Source organism: Cervus canadensis, chromosome 27, assembly GCF_019320065.1.
Source record: "Cervus canadensis isolate Bull #8, Minnesota chromosome 27, ASM1932006v1, whole genome shotgun sequence".
Lineage (NCBI taxonomy): Eukaryota > Metazoa > Chordata > Mammalia > Artiodactyla > Cervidae > Cervus > Cervus canadensis.
Window position 1 is genome coordinate 38290281 of NC_057412.1, and position 19868 is coordinate 38310148.

General features: G+C 39.8%; 1 protein-coding gene across 1 annotated transcript in view; it reads left to right on the top strand.

Annotated features, from left to right (window-relative positions):
• The window catches only part of CRYBG3 (crystallin beta-gamma domain containing 3), a 123473-nt gene that overhangs the window by 50580 nt on the left and 53025 nt on the right, over positions 1–19868 (top strand). Inside the window, exons 4-11 of the mRNA XM_043448664.1 lie at positions 465–6495; positions 7842–7886; positions 8130–8245; positions 9151–9298; positions 14059–14195; positions 15449–15563; positions 16716–16751; positions 19120–19253. Of these exons, the coding sequence (XP_043304599.1) occupies positions 465–6495; positions 7842–7886; positions 8130–8245; positions 9151–9298; positions 14059–14195; positions 15449–15563; positions 16716–16751; positions 19120–19253 (6762 nt within the window). The remainder of the gene's footprint in view (positions 1–464; positions 6496–7841; positions 7887–8129; positions 8246–9150; positions 9299–14058; positions 14196–15448; positions 15564–16715; positions 16752–19119; positions 19254–19868) is intronic.

Sequence of the window (19868 nt, forward strand, 5' to 3'; positions counted from 1 at the left end):
TTCACATCTAAGTAAAGAGAGAAACTTGCTATGATACTCTGATGTGGTGCAGAAATCAGTGATGTAGCCATGAGATACCAATATGAGGCACGAAGGTGATGTGGTTCCTTCTAGTCAAGCACTCACTGGAGATCAAAACTATTATTAGAGCCTAAACCTTAGGTTTGTCAGCCCATGTTCTCTCCATTAATCATTGTGGGAGAGACAGACATAATCAAGTGAAAGGGACAGTTCTGAGGAGCTCACACATTCAGGCTGGCTTGACATTCCTGTGCTGCTGGTCAAATCTGTATTATGCTTAATGCAGACAGCCTGAACTAAAACATTCCAGAATTTCCTTCCCAAGTTTAGACATATTAAGAATAGGAGCATTTGAAAGATACACTTCGCCATGATTTCTGGAATTGCTGTGATGAAGTGTCATAATTACCTTTCCTGATACTCTGATGCTGTTCTTTTTGCAGACAAATGGATGGTAAATCAGAGAGGCCTCTAGTAACATATGCAACCTACCGAGGCCCCAGACAAATTCAGAAGTATTCGAAGCAGCAGACAGTGTTGGAAACCGTGAATCCCTTAGACAGAGAAAATGCAAGTTCTGACTCTAGTACAAGCACACGTCGTGGCCCCGGAAGTGAGATGGAGGCTGGGATGGTGTTGTTACTGTCGTCAGCTAGCACAGGCATACCTGTGAAAGGACAAGTGCCTGAAGGCCAGTTAGAAGACTCTGATTGTAACCACAGAGCTCTCAGCACAGAAAGCCATTCAACAAACAACCAAGGGTTGACCAACATGGCTTCTTCCGGGGGTGTTTTAAATAAAGCCTCTCCTGGGGGACCCGAGACAAGTAGATCATCCTGTTCTGTGACTAGCTCCAGCTCCGCTGCTGGAGACTCTGACTCACAGCACCATTTGAGTTGTGCACCAGGTTCTCAGATGGACAGAAATTTGGGATGTTCCGCATTGTTTACAGAAAGTAACAGCAGCAAAATTCTTCACAGTCCGGACTTGCAGAGGACAGCAATGCCAGGAACTATGGTGAAACAAACCAGCCCCGTGATGAGTGATGGGACACCAGGGCAGGCCGAGAACCCTGCCATTTCTGACTGCTCTTGTAGTAAATCTGATGGGAGTGGCCCTACCACACATGGAAGTGCAGATTTGCCAAGTCCAAATAAATCAATTAGGCATGAAGCTCCGCAGTTGCCAGAGAGTAAGTGTTCTGACAAGCAAGCGGTAGAGAACTCATCAAAGCAGGCTGCCCATCACACCGGCCCCATGGCTTTCCAGAAACAAGCTGTAACAGACACAGAACTTGTAAATGCTGGAAACAGATCATCTGCCCAAGACACACAGAAATATGTGGCTTCTGCAGAGATCAAGCAAGAAACAGGAAACACATCAGTCGAGGAACCCACTACTTCAAGTCAGGTAAAAGCTCCAGAAGATCGAATCGAGTCATTACACAAAGATACTGACCCACTGTCACTAACAGAAGCCACAAACCTTGTTAGGCCACACGGCAAAGTGCCTCCCTTTAGGGTGAATCAAAAGGAAGCTGCCTCTGTAAAACACACCAGTGAATCAGTCGTTGTAACACGCTTAGAAAATAAAACAGCCCCTGAACTGAATCTTGAACTGAACAGAAATCACATTTCAGAATCCCTTCTTGACTCTGAGAGTCCTCAACAAGCCAAAGCGTCACCCGATGCCAGGACATCTCCCAGCCTTGGGCATAAAAAGTCAGATTTCAGCGCTTCACACCCTACCTGTGTTTCCAGAGTCGGCATGCTGAGCCAGGAGGACATCCCTATTTTAAAGAATGAAGGTTCTTCTGTGCTCGCTGAAACTGGAGATGTCAACAACGTTGACATCTCTAGTCAGCCTTGTCAGTGTCAACCAGAACATATGGCAAATCACGTGGAGGCCACAGACGAGAAGAGTCTCCCTGCGTGCCTCCACTCTGAGCATGCACCTGCAACTCTTGAGTCCAAGGAAGTTCTTCCTGATAGGGAGAGTTGCCAGTTTCCACTGGATCTCGAAGCCAGTGACACCAACATACCTGCAGCGGACTTGAGCTCTGAGCCCGCAAGCCTCTCCAGGGGACACAGTTCCACTTCATCTCAAGACCCTGAGAAAGCAGAGTCAGTGCTACCTAGCACCGCAGCAAGTGAGAACACTGCAGACAAGCTTGATTCTTCTTTCTCCTTGGAAACCAAAGCTGATAGCATTGCAGAAATGTCACCAGAAGCTGACATTGGTGGTCAGAGCAATGTTCCTGTTGAGTCACATTCTGGCAGAGGAAAAACTCTAAGTCTCTCCGAGATCCCTGTTTCCCAAACAGAGCCCAGAGACATTTCTCAGGATGAAATTTCTTCTCCACTTGAAATCACAGGGGTGCCAGCAAATCCTGCTTTATCAGAATTGACTTCCCTAGAAGTTGAACAGGACAAAATTTTTCAGTTAGTGGATCATGAGGAGATGAAAGAGAAATATTTAGATGCCAGCCTTAAAGAGAGTTGCCAAACTGAGGTTTCACCTTCTGCCTCTGAATATCAGGGTGTACAAGGAGCTGAGGTGGGAGCCTTCGGTTCTCTCCCTGCTCATCTCCAGAGTAACAGACCTGAGACTTCACCTCCTGCTCATGATGAGAAAGTTACGAGGCAGATAGCACAGAATTGTGCAGCCAGGGCGTCTGTGATCCATCCACCTTCAGTTCCTTGTGGGAGCAGACAGATTTCTGATTTTTCAGAACTCTGCTTAGCTAATACTTCTCCCAAATCCCAAGAAACCGACAGCACAAAAGCCAAGTCACCTTTTCTGGGTTCTGGTATCAGTTTGGGAAAAGAGGCTTTTGCATCTGAGGATTCAAGTTTCCTTCCTAATCCTTCTGTGCTGAGATCAGAAAAGAGAACCTCATCTCCCAGAAAGAAAGAGGATGCTCATTCCCTAAGAGGTGGTACTCACAGCCTGCCTTCCTCCTCCAGTAACCCTGAAGTTAGCATGGTTAGAAGTTCACATAACCCCACAAATAATTTTAGTTCTGTAAAAGTTCCCATAGATGTCCCACATGAAGGTGCCTCCTTAACTAACCTGCTGGACCCTAACAGCTCTTATTTGGAATCAGAAACATCTGTCCTCACAGGGGCAGAAGTCACCCCACTTCAGGGCCATTTGGGGGATCATACTGGGATGGTATCTCTTGATTTCCCAACTGCTGCCCAATTTGACAATCCCTTGGAAGCAGCAACTGGAGCAGTTGCTAGGACCCCGGCGTCAGTTAACAGCTCAAGCCAGCAGTGTTCTGAGGCCTCTGCTGAGCATGTAGAAGCAAGGAGGAGAGCACATGCCCAACTTTTGGACCTCGAGAGTGATTTCTGTAAAAAGGCTGCTACATTGATTGGGGAGGCCTTTAATTCTGTCAGGGAAGAGCTAAAATCCAAACACTCAGTCGGTACCTGCCAGGAAGATAGAGCCATAGACGGCATAATGAATCCAGGTACCCTGGAAGAAGATATCCCTGAGGAAAACCCATCAGAAGTAACACTGACAGAGATCCAGCCCACAGAGCATTTGGAAGAGCAGGCTGTGGAAAACATACCTGAAGTCCAAGGGGAAGAAAAGGCCTGTGTTTCACCTGTGGTTGGTGAGAACAGTCTCCTTTTTGATTCTGATAAAATGAATGTATGTTGGTTGTTAGAGGACCGAGCTAGGGAGTTAGTCAATCAGATTATTTATTCAGCCCAAGAAACTGTAGCAAATGATGCTCAGGGTTCCTCAGATTCTGAACTTCAGGCTAATACTTCAAAAATTCTGAATAGTGATAGTGTTAAGCCGTGTGATATGGTAAGAGAGTTCTTGGTGTCAGAACAGGCAATAAATCAAAGCACATGTGAAATCAGTGAGAAAGTATTAGGTAGATTCTTTGCTGTAAGTAACTTAGGTAGTGACAGAGAGTCAATAAGAGGAAGAGAAATTGTTCTCTACCAAAAATCCCCCTTTTCAGGAACTAGAGATGGGCAGTCTGATAGTATAAATTTGCAGGAATCAGATACTGTTTTACTAGCTGAAAACATACCCCTTACAGGGTTAGGTGATAAGGCAAAAACACACTCGTTTCTCAAGGAGGACTCTAAAGAGAAAATGGGGACAGAGTGTGTTGATAATCACAAACCTGAGACAGAGGATACAAGAACTCTTGTTTTAAATTTCAAATGGCCTCCATTTGTAAATGATGACATTCATGTACCTGGGACATCTAAAAGCAGCTTGTCTGATACTTCTGTATGTTTATCTGAAAAAAGCTTGCCAGGACACGGTAACAAAAGCACACCCCTTGCAATGTCAGAAGTAGGGAAAATACACAAGGACATTGAAGTAAATATTGGAAAAATTGAGCTTATACCTTCCATGTTAGAAATGGGAAAACCAAATAAGAAGGATGCCGAGTTGAATATTATGAAATATGAGGCAGTCCCCCCAGTGTCAGAAATGGGAAGAGCACATAAAAAGGATGCCAAATTGAGTACCTCAGAAACTGAGCCAACAGCTGAAATTCCTAAAATGCGAGAAGCATACCAAATGGATGCTGAGAGGTATATTGAAAAAACTGAGGGATTGCCTGCCACTTTAGAAATGGAAAATATTTGCCAAAAGGATGCTGAAGGGGATATTGCAAAGACTGAGGTGACACCTGTTACATTAGAAATGGAAAGTATTTACCAAAAGCATGCTGAGGGGGATGTTGGTAAGACAGGAATGACATCGGTTGTGTCAGAAATGGACAGTATCTACCAAAAAGATATTGAGGGGACTGCTGAAAAGCCTGAGTCAATACCTGCCACACTAGAAATGGAAAGTATTTACCAGAAAGATGCTGAAGGAAAGGTGGACAAAACTGGGATGATGTCCCTTACATTAGAAGTGGTAAATGTCTACCGAAAAGATGGTGAGGGGATCACTGCAAAGACTGAAGGACCTTTATTAGACTTGGAAAGCAGTTACCAAAATGATGCTGAAGGGGTTATTCGGAAAACTGAAATGATGCCTCCTTTTGTGTTAGAAATGAAAGAAGCACCCCAGAAGGCAGTACCTGTCTCTTCTGATATATGTAAGGGGGATGTGAAGGGGACAAGTGGGGAAACTTTGTCCACACCCTCTAAGAGAGAAATGGAAAGCACATTCCCAGAAGATTCTGATGGGACCATCAGGAAACACAGAGTGTTCCCCACAGCAGTCAGCTCTGAGAAAATACACGGAACAGGTCTGGAGATGCCCGTTGTACAGGTGGAGGCCACATCTCCCATATCTGAGGCTGAAAAAGCATACCAAGAGGATGCTGACAGGAGTGGCAGAGAAGTGGAGAAAGAGCCTACTGAAACGAAGACAGGCTTGATAGCGCGTGACATTAGACTCGCCTCGTACTTCAGGGGTTATGAATCGCCTACCTTAAGCAAGGATTATGAAGGCTACCCAGCCCTAGCAGTGCCGGACTTTCAACCCGAGGGTACCATGGGAAGGCTGGACAGGAAAACATCTGTTACTGCAGTTCATAAGAAAGCAAGAGACCTAGAGTATGGAGACGAAAAGGAAGAACTTAACTTAGCCTTCGTTTCTCAGGAGGAGCAAGAGAATTCTTCCTTTACTATCTTGTATGAGGAGCCCCTCCAAGATGAGGACAAGTACACGACCGCCGAGGTAAGACGAACACATTCCCTCCTGATACCTCGCACCGCTCCCGACAGCATGCCTGTCGTCACCTGTGAGAGGTCTGAGAGTAGAACTGACCTCGTCCATCATTTTGAAAAGGAAGCCAGATTAGGTGAGGCATTCGATAGTGACAGTTCAGAAACCTTCTTATCGGTAGAGGCCAAAAGGTACAAGATCTATCCCTTGGCTTTGTCTCCCATTTATGAGGACGACAGCTCTCAGGAGGACATTCTGTCCAGCGAGGTCTCCCCTGGTCGTCACGGTGCCTCGAAATCAAGGGAGAATGCAAACCAGCCCTCTTCTGTATTATCGCTTCTCCAGTCAGTATCAGAGCGTTTAAAGATGAATTTTGATGAAGGTGACAGACAGGAGGGCGGAGAAGAGGAAGAGGAGGAAGAGGAGGAAGAGCCACTGCATAAAGGACGTCTGAGAGCTCAAAGGCAGGAAGCTGTTACCTTCAAGCGGCCAGATTCTTCCCTTACATTTTGCTCTGATGATGACCAGGAAAGCACTGGAGTCTCTAAGAATTCCTATGTGATGTCAAATGAGCCTACTACCTCTAATCTGCAGATTGGTCTGTGGCCAGAAAAGGCCTCATTTCTGCAAAAATCTGACCTTACTTCCAAACTACATTCTTCTCTAAAGAGTGCTTATCATCAGTATTTGCAGACCTCTAAAACCCATTCCTCAGAAAAAGGAGCCAGATTCGGTGGAATTTTTCAGGAACCAGTGTCAAAGTATTTCCACACTCAAGACACCCCTGGCCGATTAAGTCCATTCACAGAGGTAAGTTATTATGATTATTAATTAGTGAAATAGTGCTTTGGGTCATGAAATGACCTAAAAGCTTATTAGGAAAATCAGTGTTTTGAGATTGTGTAAAGATTGTTTAAAAAAAATACCAGAGGTTACTTTGTTCTTTAGTTGAAGTGTATCATACTGCATGTATTTTAATTGGACTGTTACACTTGAGAAAACAAAATTGCTTCATCAGAATTTAAAAGGCATAAGAGAGAAGCAAGTTACAATCTCAGTTCTTTGCTGACTTCTAGTCTTCAAACTAAATCGTGAAAACATTTTGAATTTCTCAAGGTATTGAATGTAGAAAGATTGTCACTTTCCGTTGAACTTGTGTCTCATGAAAAGGTTTTGCAATATTTAAAAATATTTTAAATATTTAAAGTATTTTAAGTGTTTGCCTGACAACAGTCTCACTGTACTTGGTCTTGTTTTTGTTCATACTTAGCAGGGCAACGAGCAGACTAATTTGAGAAAAAGGAGATGAAAACATTATAGCTGGAAAATGTCTTGAAATTCAGTTACACTTTTATTCAACTTAGAAATATTTGAATGTTTACTGAACCTGGGACATTTCTTTCTGACAGTCCCAAGATCATGGAACTTCCTTTAGGATTCCCAAGGGCTGTATCTTTACTTTGAATACCCTTAGTAGGAAGTGCTAATACTTGAATACCAGCCAGTTGCTTGTAAGGCAGGGTCCTTTTAAAAGAAAGGCTGGGCTTTGCAGAAATGTTTCTTTAATGATTCCTTGCTGCCTGTTAAGTCAAGTGCAACCTCTTCACTGTGTGTTGCAAGGTCCCCGAGTTTTGTTTGTTCAGCCTGGTGTCTCTGTGCTCGGGTTACACACCCTCTAAAATGTCTGTACTTTGTCTCAAGATGTTCTCTTCTTTTCTTTCTTTACTACTCCTGCACCAGCCTGCCACATTTTTTCACTTACTGAAATCCTGTTTTTCAAGGTCTTCTCCATACCACTTCCTCCCACAAGCCTCCTGGGAACCTCTGTCTGCCATCCCCTCACCTCCACGCTGGTGCCTTTCCTCTTGACTTCCTTAACTTGACATTCTGATTGTTTTGTACCTGAGGGTTTAACCTCATCTCTTCGCAGAAGAGTCACGGAAATGTGATCATCTTTTCTCCTTCCCAAACTGTAAGCTTCTTAAGGACGGAGACACTTTGTACTCACTTTTTTATCCCTTGTAATACCCAGCAGTTCACCTTGTGATGGTCACTAAACAAATAAGCAATAAACGGGGTTTGTGACTGCTAAGAAAGTGAGCTATCTTTCTGTTTATGTTTCTCATGGCTCACTTCTTCCACTTTTATTATTTCAGAATGTTGACAGACAAACTCTGAAATGGAACCCAAGGCCTGGGAAGGTAAGCATGAGTTTCTTAGATAGGCTAGAATAAAAGAAGTGAGATTGTGTTTAGGTTTGGGGAGTTTAAGGTAGAAACTTTTAACTGACTTAGTAAATGGTTATTTCATTCAGGAATTTAGCATCTAAAGTGGTATTTACTTTTATGTATTTAGGATATTATATTTTCTGCATTCTAGGACATTTTAGAATTTTAAATACATTCTTAAAATTAGTTATTATGTCTGCTTACTATATGTTGCAGATGGTTATCTATGATCTCCATGGAAGAAAATACAAACAAGAGATCTACTGTAATATTCCTGATGCTACATCTTGGTCTTATCCAAATGGGGTACTGATAAAAGTTGTAAGGGGCTGGTAAGAGATCTCTTAAAATTTTATAATATTTTCCCCCAAGTTGTTTTCTTGCTGCTTATGCGGTATGTTTTTCTTGTATTATGGTTGCATCTGTTTCTCTCCAGAATAATTTTTTGAAACATCATTAGAGTTTCATAACTTAATTAGAAAATATAGGTTGTTTTTAGTATTTTCAGCCTGCAGTAAAATAGTGCCATTTCGTCACAGCATGATTAGCAGGATAGATTTGACAAGTTGAATGCTTAAGTTGAATGAACCATAGCTTTGAAAATGAGTTCAAAATTTGTGGGATGCTAAGGAAATGTGAAGGCCACATGCTTAAAGTCATTTGTATCACTGACATAAGCAACAAGTGAAGGATTCTTTGTATGGCATAAAAATACTGGAAATTCTCATTTGTTATTATGGACCATGCCTCATGGACATGCGGGGACCAGAATTTCTTTGTCTGGTGTTTGGGTTACCCACTGGTCAGTATTCATGTTGTAAACAGTGTGATGTAATGTGTCTTCAAATAATAAAATACGACACATTTTCTTTATTATCCAGCAAGAGGAAAATTAGGGTAGAAGTGGAATTTGGAATTGTTAAGCTATTGTTTTTAATGTAAATGTGTATATAACATCTATAAAATGTATGTATACGTAAATATAGGCACAAGCATAGATTGTGGCGCTGTGTTTAGGAAGCATTCTAAGTTGTGTGCACTTATATTCTTTCTGAGACTCTTTGTTCAGTGTACATCATTGTTTCAAAATAGGTTTATACGCCAGTAGTAGAAAATAGCCCAGATTTTTAAATTTGAATAGACAGTGTAGTCCGTGACTTATAACTCTCATATTTGTTTTATGCCTCATTTCTTAGAAGGTTAATTACAACTGATCATGCTTTTTATATTTGTTCAGCTGGATTTTATATGAGAAACCACATTTCCAAGGTCAGAAATGTGTTCTGGAAGAAGGAGAAAAGGTGTTAAACCGTGACTGGCTTCTTCAGAACAGAAAGCACCCACAAAGAAACTTTGTGTTGGGCTCTATCAAACGTGTCTTAAAGGTAACAAAACAGCTGATTTTTATTTTCCCTGTTTTTTAAATTTTGTGTCATTTGTCAGGTAGTAAAGCTGTTCTTTGGCCCAGCACTGCTTAGAAATAGTTGCTATTAATCATAATTGTGGTAATTTTATTAATCTTCATGATCATATTGATAATTTTTTGACTAGATATGTGTAAAGTATTAAGTTGAATGAAAATTTTAAATGTTACATGTAATGTGGCACATGAAATATTACATGTTGTAATATATATGTATTTTTAATAGTAGTTGGAGTATACCATCCAGACACCTTTGGGATATTTCCAAATATGTTTTTCTAGTGGAGGTCTGTGGATGTTTATATGTGGGTGTGTGTGGTGTTTATAAGAGAAGGGGAGATAGATGAGCATTAGAAGAAACTTATAGAAGCTAGGTTGGGGAAAGGAAGGGGAAAATGTTGCTTTTTAATTTCTGTTTATTAATACTAAGATGAGGAAGAGCTTGCCTTCCTCATATAATAAAACATACTGTGGGAGGTGCCTTGATGGTTTAGAGGAGTGAGTTAGCGATAAGGACAGAATCGGCCCATGTGTTTTAAGGGTTCCTTCAGCAGTAATGTAGTTACATGATTTAGTGCTGTTACTCCTGCGACAGTCATGGACGTACATATTTTTCAAATTACGGAAATTCTACTTACATACTAACAATGTCTACTTTGAAGTGGACCCTATCATGATGATTTGGATCACTGCTGTTAAAACCTTTGATAATTGCAGACAGCATACAGAAAAACTCATTATCTTAAAGGGGTGTCTGCATGAATTAATACTTTCTGCAAAACTGTTAAGCCTGTGTCTGACAAATATTTGTGTCTGCTCTTGGACCGGATGCTGTTGGAAGCACTGGGAATAGAAACACAAGTCCCATATGCTGTCTTCCTGCAGACTGCTCAGAGTCCAGGACAGGGACAGCTGAGTCACATGCCTGTATGATGTCAGACGCGCAGTGCAGGGCCTCACATGGTCACGGAGAAGACGCCCCTCTCCTGGAGCAGGCAGCGCCTGATGGCGTCTTGAGAGAGCAGACAGGAGTTAGGCCCCACGGGCAGTGTGAGGGAGGCCCCAGCAGAGCCGCTGGTGTCCTGAGGTGGACGTTGGTGGCTTGCTGGTAGTGCAGGGAGATTGATGGCCATAGGATAGAGGGCAGTGTGCGTTTTCATCGAAAAATTTAATCACAAGCATTTCAGCTCATCAAGCAGCATTTGAGTGCTCAGTTCATTAGCTAACTCACTCATAAGAAACTCCTTGAAGCAGGTAATCACTTTGTAGTTGGAATCTTCTAAAATTTAATAGCATGTGGTTTTGTGTCTTCCTTGTGAATGTCAGGCACCATGCCAGGCCTAGTGAAGAGGAAAAAAAAATGAATAAGGTATTGTAAGCAGCAAACTTCACACCCTCATCCCAAATCAAACAATAAAATCAAACAAAAAATTCAATCTGTTGAGCATGGGTATTTAAATGGGTGTTTGCACATCCGCCATTTGCTTCAGATGCATTATAAAAGAGACTAAGTCATGCTTACATTTTTTCCTTCTTCCATTGTTTGTTCATAGAGTCTTTTTTTTTTTAATTGCTGTGTTAGTGCCCACTTGACTTGGACTTGCTAGCAACTTGAAGTGAGGAAGGAAAATAAAACTATTGAGCGTTGAATGGAAAAGGCATTAGCATTGTTCTAAATATTTTTACAAAGTAAGAATCAGGCATCAAAATGCTTCCTTTTTGTAAACTTGTCACATTTCGGCCTGTTGATAGCTTCATTTTCATGGTGGCCATTCCAAATTCACCTAGGCCCATGCCAGCTTTATCTTGTTTCACCATCTTCTAGTGGCTCTCATCTTAAGTAGTCAAAGCTTTAAAGACTGTCCTTTGAAGATAATACTTGCATGATATCTTCACTTTGCTGTAAATGGAGCAAGAAACAGAAGATACCGCCAGTCATCTGCAGCTGTAGATTCTGCTCAGGGGTCATCTTTGCCCCTCGTGGGAGTAATTGGAGGTGGGGTAACAGTGCAGTGAGCCTCGAGTCAGGTGCTTTTTTTCCTCAAATAGAAAAAGTGAATCCTGAACATTTCTCTGTTTACTATGCATTTTATATATATATATTTCTTTTTTTTTTAAAGGAGTGACATTGCCTTCTTTCGGGAGTTAATTAGGTTTGCCCTCATTAGTGAGCTGAGGAGCAAGAGAGCCGTTGCTAGATCAGGGACTGAAGGTATTTCATGTAAGGCAGAGGCAAGTAGTTCCTTGGGTTTTTGGAGGTTTGTTTTGTTTTGTTTTTTACTATTTATATAGTTCATTCTTACCCTGTTTCCCTCCCATAGGTTTGTCTCCATTCTTACTGGTTGCTTTAGTAGTCTGAGCTTATAGATTTCACCAAGATGTATTTAGAAAGTATATCATGACTAGAAAGGTCTGGGAGGAAACCGTATAAACGTTTCTTTACTAAGAGTACAAACTGTTTATTGTTGCTAGGTTCCTGTAAGGCTAGTTGTTTACTCCCTTTGTTCATCAAGAATTACACAAATCTTGCAAAAGACATTACTTCTGTGAATAGCCACCATGGAGAAAATAGAACTTATTAGTAAAATCTTTTTCAGCCAACTAGAGAAAAAAAATCAGTCCTCTAGTACGACAGTTGAGAATGTAAGCGATGTTGCTTATGTTTTCAATTTTTTAGCCATCATTACCTCTTTTCCATTATGCTGTTTCCTTCTGTGTGATGTAGACTCAAAAGCCTCTTAGCTTTTTCCCTTTTAAAATACACCACCCAAACATTGTTTGTATAACACAATGCAGAGGAAACTTATTTGTGTGAGACACTTAGTTATGTATTCTGTTACTGTACCTCAGATCCCTGGGGGAACATTTTAAATTATGTTACTAGAACTCTATTTTTAATAGCAAACAAAGAGACTTGAAGACTGACAGGTGACTCTTCTGGACATTTCTGACCATTTTTTTTAAATGAAACTTAGACGGAAATAAACTTTTTATACTTTAAAGGATATTTTAGGTTATACCTTCTTACTGTATTGCATTTTAGAACTTTCTGAAAACAAGATGTATCAGTTTGCTTGCTTTTACATACTAATCAGAATGATTAATAATGATTAATAATAGAACTCGGTTTGGAAAAAAGATTAAAAAATTAGATACCATTTTGAAATTGCAAAACATTACAATAATAAATATAATTGTTCAGTCTAATAAATGTCACCTCTAATAGTTGATTGCATTTACCTATTTCATTAAAGCAGAGGCATTTGAATTCCACAGTGTCCTAGATGAGAATTATGCTACTGAACCATGAGTCATATAATGAAACACTCAGGATTACTGAGAGAGATTAGACAGCTTGACTGTAGTTTCAGAGAAGGGAAAGATAATTGTGGTTTTGATTCCTTAAGAAAAGATATGGTCTAAAAAAAAAGAAAGAAAAGATATGGTCTTTTTTGAGTTAGAACTAATTATTGAAAGCAAACTTAGTGATTACCAAAGGGGAAACATGTCAGGAAGGGATAAACTGGAGCTTGGGATTAACATATACACACTACTAAATATAAAATAGATAATCAACAAGGACCTACTGGATTGCACAGGGAACTCTTCTTAATGTTCTGTAATGATCTGCATGGGAAAGGAATCTGAAAAAGAATAAATATACATATAACTGAATTGGTATGCTATGTACCTAAAACTAACATAAGACTGTAAATCAGTTATATTCCAATAGCATTTTTTTAAAAAAGATTTTCAAAAGTAAGAATACAGAAAAGCATGTCTTCAGTTAGAATAAGGGAAATGTTTGCAAAGCTTAGAGAGGCCAGGTGCAGAGATAGCATGGATACCAGTATGACTGAAGAGTTGAAGGTAGGTAGTGTCGTCGTGGGTTATTGTGAGTGAGTTAGTTGTGGGTCGTTGCCATATTTTAAAAGGAAAATCAAAATATGAATATGAATTGCTTGGGTCTCAAGTCAAGGAGTATGATGAGGGATGTGGTGTTCCCACATGCCCAGCTATATAAAGAGTAAGCTTTCTGGATCGGTGGTCTAGGCCCGTAATCAAAGTTTGGCCTTGACGAAAGACCTTGACAGGGGCAATTTTAAAGAAAAGTTTGACAGGACATGGTGACAGTGCATGTGTGATGAAGGATAGGATCAAATTTCATAATGTCTTTCTTCTTCAAGCCAACTCATACTACAGAAAATAAATGCCACAAGTAAGAAAACAGATTTCCTCTACCCTCACCTCTAATTCCTACTTCTTTTGTCAAGGTAATTGAGATAACCCGCTGAGAGAGTAGTGCCTCTCTGTTATTTATTTTTTATGGTCCCCATGAGATCAGCTTTTATTTAACTCCCTTCCTCCCTATGGCTTTGTTGTGCTTCTGAGAAGGAAGGCTGACAAACTCTTGGCACTCATATGTTGGTAACTTTGCACATTGCTTAATGGAGCAGGACTTTTGAAAACAAAGCAGGAAGAATCAGGGTAATATTTTTCAATCAATAATATTTATATAATTCTCACATTGTCAATGTAACTTCTTAGAAAAATTTACTTTAACAGACTGGTAAGAAGAAACACTCTTTCCTTTATGCTGTTATTGGTTAAAAATTCCGCTGAACGGTGAAAATAATTGTAACTGCATATCCAGGGTGTTAGGATACTGCAGTGTGTGTCTCTAGATAGTTCAAAGTCAACTTTTTTTTTTTTCCTTTCCAGGACTGCAGTATTCCAGAGATAGAGCTTTGCCCACAGTCTGACCTGGCATGTTGTCCTATCTACATCCAGCGAGCGGTCCCCAATTTGGAAGAGCTGAATATTCCCAAATCTGTGTCCTTCACCGTGAAGTCAGGCGTGTACGTATCTGCTTCTCATCACTACAGTGATTGATGGCCACCAAAGTTAACTTTGTCTCATATTTCAGTTGGTGACCTACACATTTCTGAAGTGTTAATTTTGCTGTGTATACTTCTGGATACCTAAGAAAGACTTTTTCATATTTTAAAACAGATTCTGTCTTCTTTTCAGATCCAGTTAAGTTTTTGATAGATGACTCACAGAAGCAGATACAGGTTCCCAGACACCATTTTTGACAGATGAATCAATCCATTGTCTTTTCACCCACCAGATTGTGGGACTGAGAAATAAATGCATATCCCTGACCTAAAACTCTAGAGCCTGAGCTACTTGCAGAGTGTCTGTCTCATGCTGGTAGTAACTGAGGGCCTTTATAGTACCAGTGTTTATTTCTCTTCTGTTCCTGGAAGATAGGTAGAGCTACTCTCCCGTCACAAATGAAACAATTACGTGGCTTGTGCTAAGCTGCCAGCTGGTAAGCATGGCTTTGGTCCTAGGCCTTTCTGATTTCAAAGGTATCTTCAGGACTGTGGGTCTGAGTTCAGTGTTAATTCAGTCCCAGATTGACTTGAGTCACAAGTTTTGTGATTTCTGGTTCAGTGTGTATCCTTCTTCCCTCTTCCTCCATTTTCATCTGCTCTGATGATGACTGGTGTTGAATTTAGGGGTCACTTTGGACATCTCCCTTCATCTCTCCCACATGTTAGAACTGTTGGGCAGACCCAGTAATTAACACAGTCCTGAGAACTGTCTGTAATTATCCAGTTTAGCTGGTTTCTGGATGGTTCTTTTAGGAATCTTATTTCAAATACTCTTCCTGAGGGAAACCAAGAACTGATACTGATTCTGAAACTATGGATCAAAGGTGTAAAATGCATAGTGGAATCCCTACCTCTGATTGCCCAAGTTTAAAACAGAAATATAGCGGAATGATTTTTATTTTTCAGTTATATCCTAATTGCATTAAAGGTTTCATAACTTTTAAATATTGGAAAACATATAATAGGAAAGTGATGCCAATGCTTGAAAAACATAATAAACTTAGAATACTGTCTGAATGTAAGTAATTAATAACATGTTAATTCATTGTTATATGTTGTCTAGTGCTGTCACTTTGAATGTGTTTTACTAATGTAATTCTGTGACAGAGATTTCTTCTTTTTGTAGCTTTTTTTTTTTAGCTTTTAACTCTTACAGAACCAGATTAAAGTATTCCTGTTATACTTTAACCAACCATTCATTTCTTATTTAGTTGGCTTGCTTACCCGGATATTAATTTCAAGGGGCAAGCTATAGTTTTGGAGGAGGACCATGGACTCTTTGAGATTTCTGCAGCAGAAATGAAATCATTGCATCCACTTCAAATGGTAAGAAAATATAAAATGAAACATTTTCCCAAATATCCATGAATTCAAAAATAAGATAGCTCTGATGATTGGTCATGCATCTCTGTCTTGAGACATGTATTATGTCTGCTACAAAATGGGCAAAGTATTCATACATTGTTGTTTTGTTTCTTTCAGTATTTGTGAAAATATTTTAATGTTTTCTAGAAACATTTCCATTTTAATGTTTTTCTAGATGTCTGAATTTACTTTGTACTATATGTATCACAATTCATGATGTTTCCTTATAAGGTAATACTCTGTGAACATTTTGCATACTTTAAAAAATTCTAAATTTGTTTTTTTGATGCTTATTAGAAAATTGCTTGTTGTATATTATACTCTTCCATTGCAATAATGCATGATCAGTTCAACATTAATAATAAATGGGTAGGTCTGTGAATGGTTACTTTCTTAAAAGTAATACGTGTATTAATGATTAATTTTGTTGCAAATATTTTTATTTGAGGGGCAAACTGTTCAATTAAATAGTGGCTATGTGACAAACCGTTTTTGTGCTGTGCCTTAAAAAAATACTAAAACCCAGCAAAAACAGAAATTTTAAGGAGTATCAATGTGGAGTAGCACTGGAAACAAATTATACACAAGAGCTTTTGTGAGGCATGGGTTACCTTTTATGCTCTATCTCCATGTGGTCACAAAGACAGCAAGTGTGATAGGACTTGGAAGATGAAATGCTCTAACACAGAACGCCCAAGCCTTTGTATAGAAGAAACTGAGTATTAAGTGGTTTAGAAATCTACCCTGCCAAATCAAAGTTTTCAGTCTACTAACAACTCCACTCTTCTTTTTGAGACACTCTGCTGTGGGATTAAATCTTTAATTGGTCACATGTACTCAAGAACTAAAGCTTGGTTTCCTTCCTTGTAGTGGTTGTACTCTGGAAAGTATCTTTCCAAGATTTCTTACCCCATTTACATTGATATAGAATCGTCTGACTTGATTTTGACTACTGTAGAGTTCTATACTTAAAAATTTTAAATACCACAACTTAAATTTGGTATGTAATCTTCACCAATCAAGTTTTTATATAACCTGCATATATTACTTAGTTACTTGCAGACATTTTAAATAAGAATATATCTAATATTTAAAATTTTTTGTCATCTTAAGGGTGGCCTGAAAGTGGAAATGCCTATGAACTTAAAGGTGAGTCTTGAACAGACTTTGGTAGCAGGCTAAAAAGTGTGAGAATTAAATCTTTTAACTATTTGTGTATGTGTGTTAAGTCACTTCAGTCATGTCCATCTCTTTGCAACCCCATGGACTGTAGCCCATGAGGCTCCTCTGTCCACAGGATTTCCCAGGCAAGATTACTGGAGTGGGTTGCCATTTTCTTCTCCAGGGGATCTGCCTGACCCATGGATTGAACCCACGTCTCTTGTATCTCCTGCATTGGCAGGCGGGTTCTTTATCACTAGCACCACCTGGGAAGCCCCTTAACTATTTGGGACTATTACAGTAAAAATGTGATTACCTGAATGTATGCTGGCAATAGCTAGGTGATGTATCTTGGGTTGGTGGGCAGTGACTGCAGACGGGTTGCTGAGGGCCCACGCTCAAATGACGAGAGGGCTTAGTACAGAAAGGTGGAGGTCTGTTCTGACAACCCAGTCAGACCCCGTAAGCACCTACTGGGCTGGAAAGATGATAGGTTTGATATTTGTTTTATCGGGGGCAAGGGGTTGAGGTGATAGCTAGACATTCACGTGGAAATACCCGGCAGGCATTTGGGAATGGTGCTCGGGATGGAGATGAAGGATGATCAGGAGGAGATGCAAGCGGCTTCTGTCAGGTGATGTCAGTTTGAAAGCAGGAGTGTCTGAAGGGAACAGTAGAGGCGCCGAAATGGGTGGTAGTGATGCCAGAATTAAGTCCGTTTTGGGAAAGAAGAAGAAACGGAATCGTAGGATGCCTGTACAGGGAGATAGGAAGAAAACCAGCGTAGTGATGAAAGATGCAAACAGACCTCTGTGTAATTAGACTGCAGCACTTTCAGAGGCGGGCAGGGGCACAGGGATTCATCCATCCTCCTCTCCAAACCAAGGCACAGTTCCCCCAGTTTTCCCATTTCGGGGCTTCCTAATTTGTGGAATTGACTACCGTTCTCCCAATCACATAGATGGAGTTTTTTTTTTTTAAACTTAGTATCTGAATGAATCTAATACAATTTGGCTGTATGTTGGAATCATTCATATGTGAGTTCTAAAAAAAATGCTTCTGCCTGGGTTCCATTGGAAAAGATACTTCTTTGGCCTGGGGTGTGGTTTAAATTTTTCAGCGCTCCCTGGGTGACTCCTGACATGCAGCCAGGGTTTTGAACTAGTGACCTCATGAGTGCAGAATTGGCTGTGACGCTCCCGGAGTGAGTTGTCTCAGCCTTTCTGTCTGCGGCATCGGAGCTCTGGGCTGACTCTTCTGGGGACAGTTGCAGTCTGAGGCATGTGAATGGAATGGTTGTCCTAGACAGTCACAGTTTTTAAGTTGTTAGATGTTGGCTTGTGACTTACTCATCAAAGAATTATTGCTTCTTAGTTTGAATGTGTTCAACGTATGTAGCGTGTATTAAACCCAAATAATACTTCATCACTTCCAATACAGCACTCTGAAAATTTAATATGTAGAAAACAGCAGGATCAGTACTAAATATTTTTTTTTTTTCAGTCTGTGTAATATTCTCAGTGTTGCTGTTGTTTTTCTTTTTAAATAAAGAAGCTATAACTTGCTGGTTCAGTGTGTCTAAGCATGGGATTTTATTCACCAATTGTATACAAATTATGCCATCAGCCATAAATAGGACCAGGTGATTAAGTGTGGGTAGATGAGTGCTATTACTGTCATTGCTTCCCTGAACCCCAAGGGCAGCTTAGGCTTGGTAAATAAAATAAAAAAAATAGAAGGGAAGTACTTGTACCAATCCAAGTCTGAAGTAAACGAAATGCTAGAAATCTGTGTCCTACTGCATTCTCTCCTCCATTTGAACCAAATATCCAATAAGAATACCAAACATTTTTCAATCATTTATAACTTTTAGGAACTTTTTTATTTAAATTCAAGAATTTGCATGTGTAATTCTCAGTGATTAGTAGTGACCATATAAGCAATGTCGCAAGAAATGGCAAGTTTTCTTAAACTCAGGAGAGTTTTGGTTTCTTAATAGAGGAAATTCAGTAAATATAAGGCGGATCTGTATCAAATATTGAACAGAGAGAAAAACATAGATAGTTCAAGACAGTTTACTCTTTGCAATGGTCCTAGGATTTGGGTAAATAGAACATGTAATTATATTTGAGTATGTTGATATAAGAGAAACATATTATCAAGATATTTTATCTTTATCATGGATAAAGACTCACATATTCTTTGTGAATGTCAGACAGTATTCTGTATTTTGAGTATAAAGGAAGAAAATGAACAGTGGTCCTTCATTCAGGTTGTGGCCTTCAGTGTCATATAAATCAGAATGTATCTATTCTAAAATAAGAGCATGCCAAGTGATTTTTTTCATATTTTTCAGGTTATTATTTATGAAAAACCTCACTTCCATGGACAGGCCAAAGAGTTTAGTGAACACATAGATTCTGTCCCTAATTTTTTAAAAAATGATGTAGACTTTCATGGAATTGGATCAATCCGTGTCATCGGTGGAGTGTGAGTATTATTTATTTCCCATACGTGATTCCCTTGTCTAGTTTTGAAGATCAGCACAAAAAATGTGCTGAGCAGAGCAAAAACAACCTACCTTAATCTAAAAATATACATCCCTTCTGAAATGTGGGAAATAGAACCTATTACTGACAGCTTTCTGTGAACTCTTGTTAGTATTAGAGATTTTGAGATAGATTAAATGAAGGGAACAGTTTCTCAAACTTAAGCACTTAGTATTTGTATGCACGATATAGAAGATAAGAATTGCAAGACAAGATTATTTCTCGACAGATTATGCACATGCCTGAGAGTCCCGATTTTCACTCTGTTCTACCTCTGTTGACTTTTGGTGCTAAGGGTCTTGGCAGTGAGTCCTCCCTCATTAAAGAGGTAGCCTGGGTTGTGTGTTTACAAAATCAAGGGTTCTTGACATTGGTTACCTTCTGGCCCTGCACTGTTTTTAAGAAAGCTCCCTAAGAAGGAATCCAAGTGTAACCAACAGCACCTCTACCCCACTCTCAGCAGTTACTGGACTAGGGTGAAACTTTGTATTTGTATCTTCACAGGTAAAACCATAGAAAAGAAGCTTTCCTCATAACTTAATTGCCATGGTCAACT